Source organism: Rousettus aegyptiacus, unplaced genomic scaffold (genome assembly GCF_014176215.1).
Source record: "Rousettus aegyptiacus isolate mRouAeg1 unplaced genomic scaffold, mRouAeg1.p scaffold_m13_p_3, whole genome shotgun sequence".
In the NCBI taxonomy this organism is placed as follows: domain Eukaryota; kingdom Metazoa; phylum Chordata; class Mammalia; order Chiroptera; family Pteropodidae; genus Rousettus; species Rousettus aegyptiacus.
The window spans coordinates 35,629,870-35,647,318 of NW_023416306.1; the positions used below are offsets into that span (position 1 = coordinate 35,629,870).

A 17,449-nucleotide genomic window follows, 5' to 3' on the forward strand; every position below is an offset into this window, starting at 1 on the left:
TTCTGTTTCCCTGAAAACAAAAACCATAAACAGAAAAATTCAACAAATAATAAAAGTGAAATTGTTTTTCTCTTGCCGTAATAATGAAATAATGCACTTTCTAAGGAGGATAACTTTTGCCATATTTCCTGAATGTAATTTTCCCATCTATTTTTTTTTAGTTGCTTATGCCACTGTTTTTTATGAACAGAAGTTTAAATTTTAAATAATCTGAGTAGTTGGTCTTCTGCTTTATGATTTCTTAAAAGGATTTTAAGCCAGGAATTTCTCCCTGGTTATAATTTACAGATCTAATACCTTTTTCAGTGAGCATTTGGATAAAAATACTTAAATATTAGTTAACTATTTAATGTATCTAGAATGTACTTTGTCATGCGCTGTTAATGTTAGTTCTAAATTAATTTTATTCCCTTAAATTCCTACCCCAGTTATTCCTGAACAAGTTAAAGAATAGTTCTTCCTTTCTAGTGATGTCACTTCTATTTCCTAGCTAATTTTATGTGGAACAAAATCAATTCCTGGACTATCTAGTCTGTGTTCTATATCTGGTATATTTTTTCTTCGTTCAGTAGTGTCCTTATTTTAATTATCAGAGGCCTGACAACATATTTAAATATGTAATGTGGCTCGTCCCATATTATATTCTCATTCAAAATTTTCCTTGATAAACGTATCTGTTTCTCTTTCTGAGAACATAAGAATCTAGTTATGCTCCCAAATTTTCATAGAACGTTAATTGGATTTTGGATATATCATTATGAGGATTGTAATGAATTTATGTATAATTCATTTATGTATAAATGTATGTACATTTTTAATGAACTTTTGATGTTCATGACTACCTGGCACAGATTAGAGTCAATGAATTAGTCTAAAATAATAGCAAAGACATTTTATCTCTGTTGCCTCCTTCAATCTAGATGCATAAATAGTCAACCTGAATTTAAATCCTTTCTTTTTTTATTTTTACAACAAAATGTCTGGTTGATACATAATCCAACAATATAGAAGCAGAATAAAGAAACGATAATAAACATTGTCAGTGAGTGGATTTAGAATCTCTTAAAGGTAAGTAAGTCACATTTCAACTTTAACTTCCATTTTCATTTCTCAGCATTTCAAATTGAAACTTGTGATTTCTTTCTGCAAGAAGCTTCATAGGTTTCCTTTTTCTTCTTCTGAGTTCCTTTGCCCTCTTCATGCTGGTGCTATTTGTACAGCTGGTTCTCCTGTCCCTAGCTAATTCTGGGTACTTTTGAATCTCTCCTGAGAGCAAAAGGCAGTGATAAGAATGAGTCAGTGGAAATTTGATCTGATCTCATCTTAGCCACCTGTAAGAAGCAACCTGCTATGAACTAGAATTGTAATGCTGGATATCATGACTCCTGCAGGCCTCTCTGCCTTTTTTGTCCTGGTGAATGACTGCTAAAGAAATTGAAAGAATGTAAAACATGGTAAACTTATATTTGTTGACTTGGCCATTGGACTGGACATATTGCTTTCTTGTGGGTAAAACTGAAGAGGGTTATCACAGATTCTACATTTCGTTTATTGGGTAAAGCGTTTAAGTATATTCACATAAGTTGCTAACTGATGCAGTGATGTCTCATTTTCCTCTAAACTAGACTTTCAGCTTTGAATCTAGATATACGAGCCAACAGAACAACCACCAAAACAAAGGACTCTCTACCAATAAAACACTTTAGCTGCAAAGACTGACAACCTAAAGAATGAAGCTGATGTGATGTGATTGGTCAGTGTACTGATATGGAGGCAAGGAATCCTTAGTTTTTAGCTGGCTAAGGAAGTCCAATTACAATGCAGAAAAGTTAAGAAATGGAAGGAGAAAGTAGAGCAATAAACAGAAGAGAGAAAAATCACATAAGAAAAGTGTAAGGAACAGAAGACCCAGCAACCTTTAGAGCTGTGGTACCAACGTTGAAGAGTATGGAGACTGCTATTCCAGTACTGGCCCCCGATAATCCACATCTCACAGCATTTGCTCTTTCGTAGTCCTTTCCCTTTGAAGCTGAACTGGAAGTATGACTTATTTTAACTAACCGGAGTGGCAGAGTAATGCTATATCAGTTCTTGATCTAAGCCTTAAGAAGTTGTAACTTTCTGGTCTAAGGAAGCCCTGCTCTGCCTTCTAAGAATTTTGTTGCCCCGCTAGAGCTATGTGGAGAAGCCACAGGAGAAGTTAGGTAAGAGAGAGAGGTTCTGTGAGAGAAGCCCAGCCATCTCAGTGTCCAAACTAAGCCCAGGCCCCTGCCGACTGATCAGCTGGATAAATGCACATGAATGACTATTGGCAAGATCGACAGAAGAATCACCCTGCTAAGCCCAGCCCAGATGAAGAATTATGAGCAAATAAAATAAAATATTCACTGTTTTAAGTCACTTTTGGTTTTTGTTGTTGTTGTTGTTGTTGTTTTAACACAGTAGAAGATAGATTTAGCTGGAATAATAATGGAGTAGGAGAGTCAGGGATCAAGACCCAGTGACTCTTCTATCTAGGAGCAGTGGTCCCCAACCATTTTGCATCAGGGATTGGTTCTCTTCTGAGAATACAATGCCTGATGATGTGAGGTGGAGCTGAGGTGGTGATGCTAGCACTGGAGAGTGGCTTCAAATAGAGGAACTTTTTCACTCTCTGGCTCACCATTCACCTCCTGCTGCATAGACCTGGTTCTTAACAGGCCATGGACCTGAACCCTGCAGCCCAGAGATTGGGAACACTTGTCGTAGAGTGAAGATGCAGGCCTGGGCCCTCCGCAAGCCTAGTTCAAATCTTCGCTTTGCTGCTTTGGAACTCTGTGGCCTCGGGCAAGTTATTTAATCTTTCTGGGGGTCAGTCTTGTTAGCCATAAAATGAAGACAATATTCTTCTCACACAGGATAGTTAAGCAATGAATGACTGAACATTTGGGGAAAATGTTGAGTACTCATGAAATATTAGTTCTCTTCCATTTCCTCCCTGTGGTTCCCTGACCCCTTGAGGGCATAAAAGCGATAAACTACTTTCACCATTAATGGTAGTTCTTAATGGTGAAGGCAGATTTGTCATAGGCCGGTTTTGTACTATGTGTGTCTATCAGATAAACCACCATTGTTTATACTAAAAAGAGGTAAACTAACATACAAGCGATACAATGTTTTTAATGATGGCAGGCTGGGGAGACACTGCTGATATCAACGCACATTTGTGTCTATATGCTAGACCATGTCCACCTGCTCCTCTGGAGTACCACAGTTGTTTATTAGACTAAGCTTGGAACATCCAAGATTGTCGAAGTTACATTTAGCTTATTTATTGTTTCAGAAGGCATGATGGCATATGCTATCTTTCCTAGGCAAAAATTGCACATCTTGAGGCAGTACTAGGTAACATTTGATTCTGTTTGAGTACTTATTTTATACTAGAAGGTGATTTAGGGCCCTGGAAAGAAAGGAGTCCCATACTGGGTGTGTAAGTCAGGTTAAAACTGCCATAACCATGTTTTCAAGCCTTCTGAAAGAAAACATACAGAACGCACATGAAAGAAAGGATCAAGTAAGAAAGAATTAATCCTTCCCTGGCCTCGGTTTCTAATATGTAGAAAAGGCAAGCCAGACTAGAAGTTCTCCAAGGTCACTTCCATCTCTGAGTGTGGCAGACACCTCAGACCCTGTGCCTGTATTAGGACTTCGTGAGCAGTGAGATTAAAAATGCAGGCTCCTTTCCAGCAACACTTTATTTGCAGAGCTTTAAATAGAAAAAGAATCGAAATGCTCTTTTAGATTGTTTTTAAATTTTTATTTTTAATTGTATTTTTATTGTTTCCATTTTATTTGAAAAGAGAACGGAAAGCTGCAATTTGCCAAACTGCTGCACACGTATCCTTGCCAGACAACTCTGCCCCAGCAAATCGACCTAAAACAATTTTCTAAAATGTATTTTTAATGAGAAACTGAGATTCCTGCATTCTGTCTTAAACATTTTTTTGCCTTCAGACATTGTACAGGGCTCTGGAGTCTCCATACCTCAGGTGCCAAGAGCACGACAAACGACATCGACCAGTTTAGTATGCACCCAGTGTTAGCCTACTTCGATGTTGCCTTTCTTTTAATGGCTTAGGAAAGCTATTCGAATGCTTTCATTCTAGTAATCAAAGTGGGGAGGGGGGATGAATGTCCACACATTTCGCCCATTAAAATGGCCATATCCAAAGCTGAAGCAGAGTAAATCCTTACCAGGGACTCTGAATTAGGAGGGCAGGTCAACATGGAAGAAAGCAAGAGAAAGAAAGGGGAGCTAAAGTAAGTCTGAGAGTGTCCTTCTCTCAAATTAGGTCCCACAATTGCAGTGGTCCTTCGTTAATACCCTCTCTAATGGAGAGAGGGAAAGTTCTCCCAAAGTCTCTCTGTGTGCTTTCAGAATGCTGACTCACCCCAGGCTTCACAGTGGAGCGTGTGCCTTAGACTCAAGTTTCTCAAACTTTTTTTGGAATAGGACCAGCTTGCTTCCTTTCCCACACCCCCATGCACTGAGGACCAGTATTGTGTAAAACACAATAAAAAAGAATCACTAGAAAAAGAACACATGAAACAAAAACATAAAAAATACAATATTTTATCATTAGATTTGATTACTCTGTCAAATGACAACAAAGATTTCTAACCATCTTCAATTTCTATACTTAAGCGTTGCAGGTGATAACAAAAAATAAGAAAACGGTCATTGGTCCAGACTCTATTCTGACAAGAACTGACTTAGACTAGACCAATGATATACCCTGGTTCCCAGTAATTATTTCAGGAGGGTTCTTATGGGACCTTTCCTGGTCCCATTCAGTTGAATATCGGGACTTTAGTTAGAACACTGAGAAATATTCTGCTTTTTCTGCTAGGATGCCATCTTGGGACCACAAGAGCAGGGGCTTGGGAATGAGTTCTGAAAAAGCAGAATGATGGTATGGCGAGTCAGAAGCTGAATCTACTATTGTATTAGGGGGAAATATAAGCCGATGAATTGAATATTTTGCGAAGCCAGAATTCATCTGGTTTTCTACCAACTGCTAGATAGAATCCTATGTGACATGGTGATTAATTTGCACATTTCTCTATGAGTGCTCAACCATGTTCTCTGTTGCCAGTCATGTTTCTCAAACAGAGCTCTGAGTATGCCTGTCTTCTCATTATGAAAACCCTAACTTCCTACCGCCCTCAGTACAAAATGCAAGATCCTTAAACTCTCACTGAACGTCTTTCACAATTAAGTCCTCTTCTATTTTATTCAGCCTAGATTTTTACTACTTTCATCCTTAGGCACATCCCTTATGCTTTAGTGTGATCAGACATATACTTTTATGTATGTGATAGGTGTGCTCATGTTCTCTCTGGCTGCATTGCACTTCCTCTCCCCACAACACCCTTTTCTGACTTTCTAAGAATAGAACCTTGAGAACATGAGGTGTTCCTTTTTTCAAAAATCTTAAGGATCATACATCAACATCATTCCTTCTGATTCAAGGGCCAATTTTGATAGCGTTGGCAGGAGGGCAAATTCGTACACCCAGATATTTGATAAAAATTGCATTGTGGCCCAAAACTTGTCATTTCGTAGAGAGTCTAATATGGCTCTACTACCAAAATTTCAAGAATCACAAACTTTGACAAAGTACGACTTTAAATGATTGGAAAAATGAATGAGCAAGAGGTAAAAATGAACGTTTGCACCAAAACAGGCACACAAAAGTTCACAGCAGCTTTATTCATAACAGTCAAAATTTGTAAACATCCAAATGCTCATCAACTGATTAACGTATAAACAAAGTGGCTATCTCCATATAACGGAATATTTTTGTCATAAAGAAGAAATGAAGTACTGACATATATTACAACAGAAACAAACTTCAAAACATGCTGAGTTAAAGAGCCAGATACAAAAGGCCATATATGGCATCACTCCATTTGTATGAAGTGTTTGAAATTTACAGATCAGCAGAGAAAGTACATTAATGGTAACCTAGGGCTGGGGTGGTGGGAAGCGTAAGAAGATTGAAGGGTGAAGGCGAAAGAGTATAGAGCTTCCTTTTAGTGAAGAAAGGGCTCAAAAATTAATGGTGGTTATGGATGCACAACACTGTGAATATACTATAAGCCATTAAATTGTATACTTTTAGTATGTGAATTGTATGGCATGTGAATTATGCCTCAGTGAAGTGGTCTAAAAAAATAGAAACTTTATAGGAGTTTTATTCAAGTTGCCAAAACTGGAGGCAACCAAGATGTCTAAGGGAAATAGATAAATGAACTGTGGTACAACGAGATGATGAAATATTATTCAATGTTAAAAAGAAATGAGCTATTAAGATACAAAAAGACACAAAAGAAACTTAAATGTATACTACTAAGAGAAAAAAGTCAATCTGGAAACTCTGCACACTAGATTCAAACTGATGTAGTTATGGAAAAGGCCAGACTCTGGATAAGTTGCTGCCAGACATTCATTCAGAGGAAGAATGGGATGCATAGGCAGAGCACAGAGGATTTTAGGGCAGTGAAACGACTCTGTGCGATTCTATAATGGTGAATACGGGTCACCATACACTTCCTAAAACCCAAAGAACGTGCGACGCCAAGAGTGGGCCCTAATGTCAATTGTGGACTTGGACGTGCCCATGTAGCTTCATCACTTGGAACCAATGTCCCACTCTGGTGCTGGATGTTGACAGTGTGGGAGGTAGTGAGTGTGGGGAGGGTGTACTTTCTGCTAAGTTTGCTGTGAACCTAAAACGACTCTAAAAAATGAGGTCTAAAGAAGGAAGAGGAGGAAAAGGAGCACGGAGAGGACAAGGAGGTCGCAGAAGGGAATGGCGAAGACAGCCTCACAACGTTTATCTCAGAGGTACCAGCTGAAGTTTTCCCAGACCCCGTCCTCCTCTACCTCCTGGCAAAACAATTAATTGCTTCTTAGCTGTACTTTGTGTTTTATTCCCACTTCTTTCACAGTTCATAGCACTTTATTAGAGTTGTTTGCAGGTATCACTTAGTGCACTACCTGAAGTCAGGGGCACTGCCTTATTTAGTTAACATGTCTACTAAAAGTACTACATAGTACAGTAAACGTTTGTTGTGTGAATGATGAAGGACTTTTTACAACTACTGCTTTAAATGCAATTTTAAAGGATTTTGCTTCAGGTTGTGTTCGTCATAGCCTTTTTGGTATCCTGAGAACAGTTGCGGCTCATCGCGGGAACAGTAATCAGGATGGGAGTGAGAGAGCACTGAGGACTGTCTCCAGAAAATTGAGACCCTATGAGAATTGTGAACTAACGACTTATCTCCAATGAGTCTCCTTAAAATACAGCATGTTATTCTAGTAGAGCTTTTGGAAAATATGCCTCCTTGGAAACAATATAACCAAGTGCAGTCTGAAATCTGAGACCAGACTTCTGTGTGGTGATGTACCTTAGTTAGGAAGATATCATGGAGTTATAAGGGGATCTCACTTTACCAAATGTCATTCCTGGAGGGCTACCTAAAATACTCTTGGGAGAGCATTATCACAAAACCTAGGGGTTAGATATATGTAAGATATATGAGACTTATTCCTGCGAAGGATGACATCTTAAACTTTTATAGTACATTTATCACTGAGCGAAACAGCTCAAATTCGCAATTCAACGTTCACAAACTAAGTAAGGGTAAAAGAACTTGAAGTTCTGTATCTGTGTTCATGTAAGATGAAAATATTCTTTATGAGAGACCGACTTGAGCACATATATGATCCTGAGTGTAAAGGTTTGGCTACATAAAAATCCCAGGAAGCATTTCAGACTTTCAAGGTAGTGGACATGGTGAGCCCCAAGTCAGGGTCTTCACACAGTAATTGGAAACCAGGTAATATCTGGGTTACAGATTTAACGAGCAGAATATTTCATTAAGTAAACATATGTTATGAGGAAAGGTGGATTGTAAGATGGGATGCAGGACAGGACAGAGGGACCTCGAAGCCCAGAGGGGTGGAGGGATCCGCTGGGCTGCTGGGGAGAGGGGAGCTGTGCCCTCCCCCACCTTCAGAAACCCTTTGTGACTCAACAGTGCTCTGTGATGCAAGCCTGGCAATAAAGCCTGGAGTCTCCACTCTCAGAGCTCAGTTGCCTCAGGCAGCATCACCATGGAATTGAAACTTTGGGATATTTTCCCATATGTAACTGGCCCCAACAGTCCCTCTCAGAGTTTCTGGTCACCCTCCCTAATTACCAACCCCACCCTCACCTGCCTGTGTGGGCTGTGGGGGCTCCTTCTGTGCCTGTGCTTCCTGGTGGGAATTCCAGCTTCACCCACATTGTGGGAAGATGGGAACATCAAAAAGGTAAGGAAGCCTGAGCAAGACCCAACATTCTCCAACATTCCCAAATGTTCCTTACATTTCTAGTACCACATAAAAAAAAAGTATTGGGGATGCCACTGGTTAATTAAATTACATAGATTTCAAGTATGCAATTCAATAACACGACATGTGTATACTGCATTGTGTGTTCACCACCTATTTTACAATTTCTGTTTGTCACCATACATTTGATCCTCTAACCCTAATCTGCCTCTTCCCTTCCCTCTTTTTTCTATGGTAACCACTTAACTCTTGTCTGTGTCTGCGGGTTTTTGTTTGTGTGTCTTGTTCATTTAAATGAGTTTGGTTGGCTCAGAGTAACACCTGGGATGCAGATTTTGTAGAGCCCCTGGAAGAGACTAAAAGGTAGGATTCAGCCATTAAATTGTATACTTTTAGTATGTGAATTGTATGGCATGTGAACTATGTCTCAGCAAAGTGGGCTGAAAAAAGAGAAAGTTTATAGGAGCTTTATCCGCAGTTGCCAAAACTGGGAAGCAACCAAGAGGACCAAGGTGAATGGATAAATGAACTGTGAAACAACCAGCGTTAAAAAGATGAGCTATTAAGCCACAAAAAGACATGAAGGGAACTTAAATGTACACTATTAAGTGATAAAAGTCAATCTGAAAAGTCTACACACTAGATTCAAATTGATGTAGTTATGGAAAAGTCCAGACTCTGGATAAGTTGCTGCCAGGCATTCATTCAGAGGAAGAATGGGATGCATAGGCAGAGCACAGAGGATTTTAGGGCAGTGAAACGACTCTGTGTGATACTATATGGTGGATGCGGGTCACCATACACTTCCCCAAACCCAAAGAACGTGCGACATCGAGAGTGGCCCCAAATGTCAACTGTGGACTTGGACGTGCCCATGTAGCTTCATCACTTGGAACCAATGTCCCACTCTGGTGCTGGATGTAGACAGTGTGGGAGGTAGTGAGTGTGGGGAGGGTGTACTTCTTCTAAGTTTGCAGTGAACCTAAAACGACTCTAAAAATGAGGTCTAAAGAAGGAAGAAGAGGAAAAAGAGCACGATGAAGACAAGGAGGTCGCGGAAGGGAAAGGCGAAGACAGCCTCAAAACGCCTATCTCAGAGGGACTTAGATGCCCAGAGGGGTGTAGGGATCCTCTAGGCTGGTAAGAGACGGGGCTGTGCCCTCCCCCACCTTCAGAAACCCTTTGTGACTCAACAGTGCTCTGTGATGCAAGCCTGGCATTAAAGCCTGCAGTCTCCACTCTCAGAGCTCAGTTGCCTCACTCAGCATCGTGATTCCAATCATGGAATTGAAAATTTGGGAACTTTTCCCATATTTAAATAGTCTCAATAGTCCCTCTCCGAGCTTCTGCTCAACCTCCCTAAGTACTGACCCCACCCTCACCTGCCTGTGTGGGCTGTGGGGGCTCCTTCTGTGCCTGTGCTACCTGGTGGGCATTCCAGCTTCACCAACTTTATGGCAAGATGAAAACATCAAAAAGGTAAGGAAGCCTAAGCAAGACTCAACATTCTCCAACATTCCCAATTATTCTTTACATTTCTAGTACCACATTAAAAAAAAAAAAGTGTTGGGGACGCCACTGGTTAATTAAATTACATAGATTTCAAGTATGCAATTCAATAATGTGTCACATGTATACTGTGTGGTGTATTCACCACCCAAAGTTACAATTTCCTTCTGTCACTATACATTTAATCCTCTATGCCATAATCTGCCTACTCTCCCACCCCCTATTCTCACTGGTAACCACTAAACTGTTGTCTGTGTCTGTGGGTTTTTGTTTGTGTGTCTTGTTCATTTAAATGAGTTTGGTGGGCTCAGAGTAACATCTGGGATGAGAAGTCTATGTAGAGAAAAGAACATCATTCTTCTAGAGGAACAGGATGGGCAGGCTAGGGGTTTAGCTGGGATGTTTCCCAGGGAAGCTCACAGACCATCTGAGTGTGGTGGAGAGCAGTGCTGAGCCTCTGAGCAGAGGCTGGAGCCTGAGCTCTGTCCCAAGTTACAGGGTCCTGGTCGAGGGAGCAGAGATGCGACTCTTGGCCTCAGACTCCATGCCTTCCTAGAGCAGAGGTGTCTGACTGCGAATAGCAAGTGCGGACCTCATAGACAATAGATGTCTTTGAGCTTCCAAAGAAAATATTTGAAACCTATAAAAGTCGATGAAAAAAAAAAAAGAACACAAAGTTCTAGTAATTCAAATAGAGCCATATTGTACTTGGATCATGAATGGCTGGGTTTCCTAGGGGAAAGAAGTGAGAGAAATGATTCTCTTCTTTTTTTCAGTGCCACGGCAGAACCAAGAGGCGAAGGAAAGGCAGAATACAGAAAGGTAAGATTTTACCTATTCCACCTGAAATCTCCAAGGGTGACCCTTTCCTTTCCAAGAGGTCCCAGGTCCCTGATCTCCGAGGATATTAGTGACTAGATACAGTCCCTCTCAGAAAGCACAGTGCTCAGAGGAGAGGCCCGTGGGAACGCAGTCAGATGCGAGACATTGCTCAGGTTCCCTGGCACAGCAGGGAACTTCTGTCTCCTGACTTCATGAAAGTACTTTGACTTCCTGGATGATCAGATTCCTCTTGGATGTAACCACTGACCTCTCTGCTTCTCAGAGTCTTTCTGAGCATCAAATGAGATAACATATGTGAAAGTACCTTATAAATGAAGCAGCACACAGGAGAACCTTGTTAATATTATCATAGACCATTTGACTTCTAGGGCCTCTGGGGCTTTCAGACTCTAACACCTCAACAGTATCCCATAAAGGGACTCCTGTGTGATACCTATGCTTCTACCTCCATTATACATAACCACCTTTCCTGGTTTCCCAGATCGGAGATACTGCCAGAGGGAAGAGGAGGAGAAAAAGAGGCTGATTTCTATAATGAAAAGGTAACTAGTCTTTCCCCTTCTTTCCTGATCCCCCTTTAGCATGTTCTGTGACATTCCAGGGACTCACTGCACCCTGCTATAGTCACGGGGAGGGGCGCAGCCATAGGAACAGGAGGAATGAGGCCTTGGGCTGAGCCCTATTGGTGTATTGAAGTCATCAAGGTGGAGCAATGTGAAGGGGCAGCAGGTGCTGGGTGGCTCCACCCCACCGGGCTAGTAGGTCCTCCTTTCCTTGTTCTAGTTCTGGATGCAGCTTTGTACCTTTGTCTCTTGCAGCGACCCAGGCCACTATCACACCAGGCGCTTTCGTCAGCTGTTATGCCCTGACCTCTCTTGTAAGATCTGTAACAGTGTAACCACTGAGGTCAATCAGCTGCTATTCCCAGATGGCCTGGAAGATGCGACTTCCTCTGCGTCCCCTTTGGCTTCCAGAGATTCCTTGCCTAAGTCATCATCCACTTTGTCCTCTGCCTTCTCAGCAGTATCTCCAGGAGACACAACACCAGCTCCTCTGCCTGAGCCTTTCCCACCGCCACCCCGAATACTATCACCTAACCCGTTGACATCCTTAGGTGACTTTCTGTCAGCTTCACCACTGGGTCACTCTCTGCCAACGCAGCCCTTTCTTCCCTTGGGATCCGAATTCCCAGCGGCCCCTTCCCCAATCCCACTTCTTGCATTTTTCCCCCTCCCACCACATGACACTCTCAGAGTGGATCCTCTTCCCCAAGCAGAGGCCACTCTGACTCTGAATACCATCTTTCTTGACCCTACCTTTTCCCGAGATATCAGCCCCTTACCAGATTTGTCTCAGACAATGAATCGCACTGATTCATCTGCTTGTCGTCATGTACCACCAATGCCGTCTACTTCACCACCACCACTACCACCAGAGTGCATTCCAACGGTGCCTCAATCCAAATCAATTTCCAAGCCCGTTCCAGAGAACTCGTCTCCAGAGAACCTGGGTAATTTATCCAATTACATCCCAACAGTCACAGGCACTGACCATTCGAGCCCGTCAAATTCAGACGTTTCCTGGTGGCAAGCTTGTGCTGAAGATTCGTTCCCTTCCACCTTGGCACAATGTGATTTCGATCAAGAGTCCCACCATTCTATAGAGGCCTCTTTTCAGGGAGATCCTGCAGCCGAACGTGCAGAGTGTGGTCACCTTTTCTCTCTCAGGCCTGACGTCCAAACACTCCTGCAGAGACAAGTCCAAAAGAACACACATTTACTGATGTGGGACAAAAAGGAAAAGAAAAGAGACTCTTTTCCAAAACAAGTTAGTTCAGACAGCAACCTGAGTTCCTCAGGAAAACTGTTAGATTCAACTGCTGATAAGCATGACTCAGCTGCTGCCCTCCCTTACTGGAGCAGCAAAGGCAAACCAAAGGAACTGCATGGCCAGCAGCAGGCTTCAAATCCACAAACCAGGGAGGATCAGTTAGAGCAAAATCGTATCCAGCTTTCGTGCGGGCTTCTGTCTTTGCACAGTGGGTTCTTGTCCTCTGCTGACCATGTGTCGGGTGACTATTCTTCAGTCTTTCTTTCCAACAAAATCTCAAATGCCTCCATAGGCCAAGAATTGCCAGTACTGTTTAATCCTCTACCTGAGGTCCAGCCTCAACCCTTACCACAAACCCTGCCCCAGGCCCACCTTCAATCCCCACCCTCAATCTTACCATCTAATGCTACACCTCAAACGAGGAACGGTGAGATGCATTTCCATAGACCCCGGAATGAATCAGACCCTCTCGCCTCATCTGAAATTCAAAATTTGGAATGGAACGTGTTGCAGAAGCAACAGGAAGGTTTGTGTGGTTCACCCTCTGTGGCCCAAAGATCTTCTGAAGACTTTGATTCTTCAGCACCCAACCTTCCTCACTACCAGCCTTCCCAGGCTCATGTTTCAGTCTCTGTTCAACCAGAAAATTGTCCCCTCAGCAATGAGCTTAACAAAAACCTGGAGCACCACCTTCGAAAGAGGCTCATCCAACACCGGTGGGGCCTACTCCGCAGGATCCATCAGTCTCTGTTGCTGATGAGGCCTCCGAGAGATTGTTCAAAGGAATCTGAGAGGAAGAGCGATCATGGACTCCCATGTGTCTCTGTGGTGAAGGGCCAGAGTAGCAAAAATCTAAATGTTGGATTGAGCCAACCTGAAAGCTTCTATGAGAGGGACTCAGAAATGCTTCAGCTAGAGAAGGATGGGGGGAAGGATAAGGCAAATGGCCCAGAGAATGACCCAAAAGATCACCTGTTGAGTGACTCGCAGAACTCTTCAGGTAAGGATCTGGGGTCTGACTCTGAGAAAGACCTAGACAGTCACATGGTAAATCTGTCAGGAGAAAATCCAGTGGCGTCAGGGCCAAGTGTATGTCTGACTCAACTAGAAAATGTCTCAAAAGTGCATTTGAGCAAGAAAATTGAGGAACTCAGTGAGAGTCAGCTCCCTGGGCCTGCGCAAAATTCATGGCATGCTATCAATCAGACAATGACTCCCCATGTCGAATCCCACCCTGAAATGAAACAGAGAAGTTTGCAACCGTCAGTGGGAAGGGACTACACCGTGAATACCTCCCAGGAGCTTTCCTTCATTGGGCCTAGGACACAGCAGATGCTAGACGCCCATGTTAAAGAGCTTTACATGAAGGCATTGGAAGATACCTCATTCCATTCCAAGCTCTTCTCATCAACCAACCTGATTTCTGAGGTGGACTTCAAATCTGGAGGCTTCACGTCCATTAGAGGAAGCTCTAAATCTGTCCACGGAGACAAAATGGGAACAGCACATTCAGCCTCTGTCCTGGATCACCCTCTCCCTGTTACCTCGCATATGAACAAGGAAGAAAAGGGAGCCCAGAGACACTCTCTCTCCAGTATCCACCAGGAGCTTACAGTGGATCGTCAGAGAATTACTGATGCTAGACAGACACAACTGCTTGTCACACATAGCATCACAGGCAAAACAAGTCAGACACAGGATCTACTAGTCAACAGATGCCCACCAAAGCTGCCCGCAGGGCAAGCTGGAGCCAGACATGAGCCAAAGGCTAAGAGAGTGAGTTCCAGCGATAGAGTAGAAATGCAACAGGGCAACAAGATGAACAAATCAGAACCTGTTCCCGTGCCCTACATGTCCAGGGAGACATTCACGGCTGAGAGCATGGATGATCTTCAATCAAACACTTTTGACGTCCTGACAAGCAGCGAGCCAGTTATCTCCCAAAGGACAAATGTGAATGATAGTAAAGGAGAAACTACTGTTAGCACTGAAAGCCCCCCAGAAAATATATCAGTTCTCCAAGAGCCTAAATCATTAGACCTTAAGAAACAAATCCTGAGTGAGTTAAAGTCTGCACTGGAGAACAGGGTACATGGGCGGACCCAAGGCCAAGCCAGTGACATGTCCCTTGCCTCAGATAGCTTGACCTACAAAGCCTCCCTGACCCCTGCTCAGGGCGTCTCCAGTGTCGACGTGGGAGCTTCCCAAGTGCTGCATGTCCACTTGAAGGATAGTATGGGACAGCGGCAGGATACTTGGGCCCCTAAGCATGACTTAAGGTGGTGCCGGGAAAAAAATTTCCCACCAGCTGACAAGAGAGTGAGCCCTCCAGGCCCCAAGTCAGAAGAGCTTGGTGGAGGGGATGCAAGGCTGGGAACATCCCAACCTAGAAAGAAGATTCTTTGTATTCAGAACATGGAACCACAGGAGGAGTCTGTCGTCCCTACTGTGAGAAGAGCTGGGAGCAAGTCTCCTCCTGAAAGCCTTTTCAAAAAACAAATGAAGCTCTTTTTTCAATGGCTTCATCCCGGGATAAAACGCAAAAAGCAAGAAAATTCCCAGAAAAAAACATCTGACCAGAGCAGAGGCCCGGATAAAAGTAGAGTTGCCCTGACTGGGACACCCAGAGCTCAGATAGTCATGACAGGCAGTATGAAGTTCCCAGAGGGGAAAGTAGGACCTCACCATGCAGCCTGCCCTCAAGCGTCCTATGCCTTCTTCTCAGGGAAGTTTCGAAAAACTCAGCACAAGGTGGAAGCGTGTGCCCAGGCACAGTCTGTCCAGGGTCATCGTTACAGCTGCAGGATTCCCTCTTCCAAAGTGACAGATACCAGTTCTCACCAACAACAAGCAGTCTTGGCTGGCCAGAGCTCTCCTACAGGTATCAGACAAATCAGAGACAAGAACAGCCTCTCCCAGACAGTCACAGCATTTAAGGAGCACCTACTGTGTCAGAAGCACCCTCAGTCTGGGCCCTGCAGGGAGACTGTGCACCACCCATACCCCACCTGTGGGCTTCAAGCTGGCCAGGGGCTTCCGACTGCTCGCACCACTGCTGGAGGCACAGTGTTCGGAGATCTGTGTCTACTGTTTAGACAGGAAGCACTTCTCCAGAATTTCCAGGGAAAAAAATTTCACACCCCCTAATAATTTCTTCCTTGTGCAGAATATTGAATCTCCCTAATAAATGTTTCTCTAATAATAATGATGCCCTCTGTGTCTTATGCTGGGGGTATGGGTGTTGGTAACTCAGGGCTCGTGCTTAGGGTAAAGAAGGAGTTAGTTCAGCTCTTAGGTATTGCTTCCTTTGTCTTCTAAAAGGTGACCAGTCTCCTGGAGCTCTTGTACAGAAATAGATATCACATGGCCCCCAAAACCCATTCCTCCCTGATGAAGTTTGTGGATATGGGGCTATGTCTCCGAAGCTTAGCCTTAATGAACATGTATAGCAGCCTACATGTTCTCCCTCATGGAATGCTTTGAGTCGTTTAGGGCAGTAGGTCACACAGGCTGCCTACATCTGAAGAGGGTCAAGGTCAGGTCTATTTTTCAGATTATATCAGTGAAGAAGCAACAATGGCTTAATCATTATTTAGAAGGCAGTGATCAGAGGTTCCCAGAAGTGGTTGAACCTTCAATGTGAGTATTTGGGGGATATTGCTATAGTGGATCCTGGGCTGGTTGGGGTAGATCTGGCAACAGTATAGATGCTGCTTACAAATCTGTTTCGTGGGTCCTGTTAATGTGTTAGGGAAGCATATTTTACACTTCACACTGAAATTTCCTTATCAGAATGTCAACCAGGGAAAAGTTCTAGTCCCTGGGTATTTCTTCATGTTGCTGATTTGGCGACTTTTTTTTTTTTTTTTTTTTTTTTTGCGCAGCAAAAGTAGTACTCAGCTGACAGTGGTAGGAACATTGACGAGGCGGCCACCTACCTCCCAGGGTAAAATAAAGCTAAAAGTAAGGAAAAGGTCCATTAGAGTGAGTAGGAAAGTTAGGAGAAATGAAGAGAGGAAAGAATGAAAGGGCATTGCATTCTTTCCCTGCACTGTGACCCTGTCTCACTACCAGCCTCGTCAACCTAATCCGAGCTCCTCCTACTTGAGGCTGCCGGAGACTCTGCACAGCTTACTAATACTTTACACCAAAAAGGCTATTCTTTGAGTAGTAAAACAATACTTGCGGGTTTGTCATTAGGCATGGCATCTCTGCTTCGGGGAACGTGATCCTGGCGCCTTCTCCCATCCATGCTGGCTTGATGGAAATGTACAAGATCTTGCCCTTAGTGTGTATAGTTCACCTATCAGGATGGAGTTGCCACCTTTGCTATTCATGGTCATGGCGGAGCTATCAGTAGTCTTCCCCAGAACACCTCCAGCTCATGAATCAGGGTTGAGTCCTAGACTCTGCACAAGGGTTGCTGACATTTAGGGGCTCACCATGGACCTCTACGGAATGCTTATGTTTTCGCCCGAATTACACACAAACCCATACTTACAAAACGGGTCTGAAGTGAAGGCAACTCCACCTGTGCAGACTCAGACTCAAAAATAGGGTGAGTGTTGTAGAGGGCACTTGAGGCAGTTATTCCAGTAAGATTTGTGAATCCCGAAAGGACAAAAACAGAACAGATGTCCACCGTAGCTTTCTCAGTGGTATCTTCTCATTCAGGGTTAGGCTATTGACCCTATAATGTCTGAGGTTTGGAGTCAGAGAATAGAGATACTGTAGAAGTCCTAGGAGAGACAAAAGGTGGGATGGGGCCCAAAATAGGGTACGAGAAGTGGCGAGGAGGCAGTGGAGGGCTCTAACACCCATGCGGATCAAGCAGCCAGTAATCCAGCCTCTGAGTTCCTACATCATCTCATGTCAGGGTCCATTACC

At 43.4% G+C, this 17,449-nt stretch overlaps 1 protein-coding gene across 1 annotated transcript in view; it reads left to right on the forward strand.

Moving 5' to 3' along the window:
• LOC118615072 (spermatogenesis-associated protein 31D1-like) overlaps nucleotides 1-17,449 on the forward strand; it is a 37,882-nt gene that overhangs the window by 14,054 nt on the left and 6,379 nt on the right. The window contains exons 2-3 of the mRNA XM_036239514.1: nucleotides 11,214-11,274; nucleotides 11,551-15,630. Coding sequence (XP_036095407.1) covers nucleotides 11,214-11,274; nucleotides 11,551-15,630 — 4,141 coding nt within the window. The remainder of the gene's footprint in view (nucleotides 1-11,213; nucleotides 11,275-11,550; nucleotides 15,631-17,449) is intronic.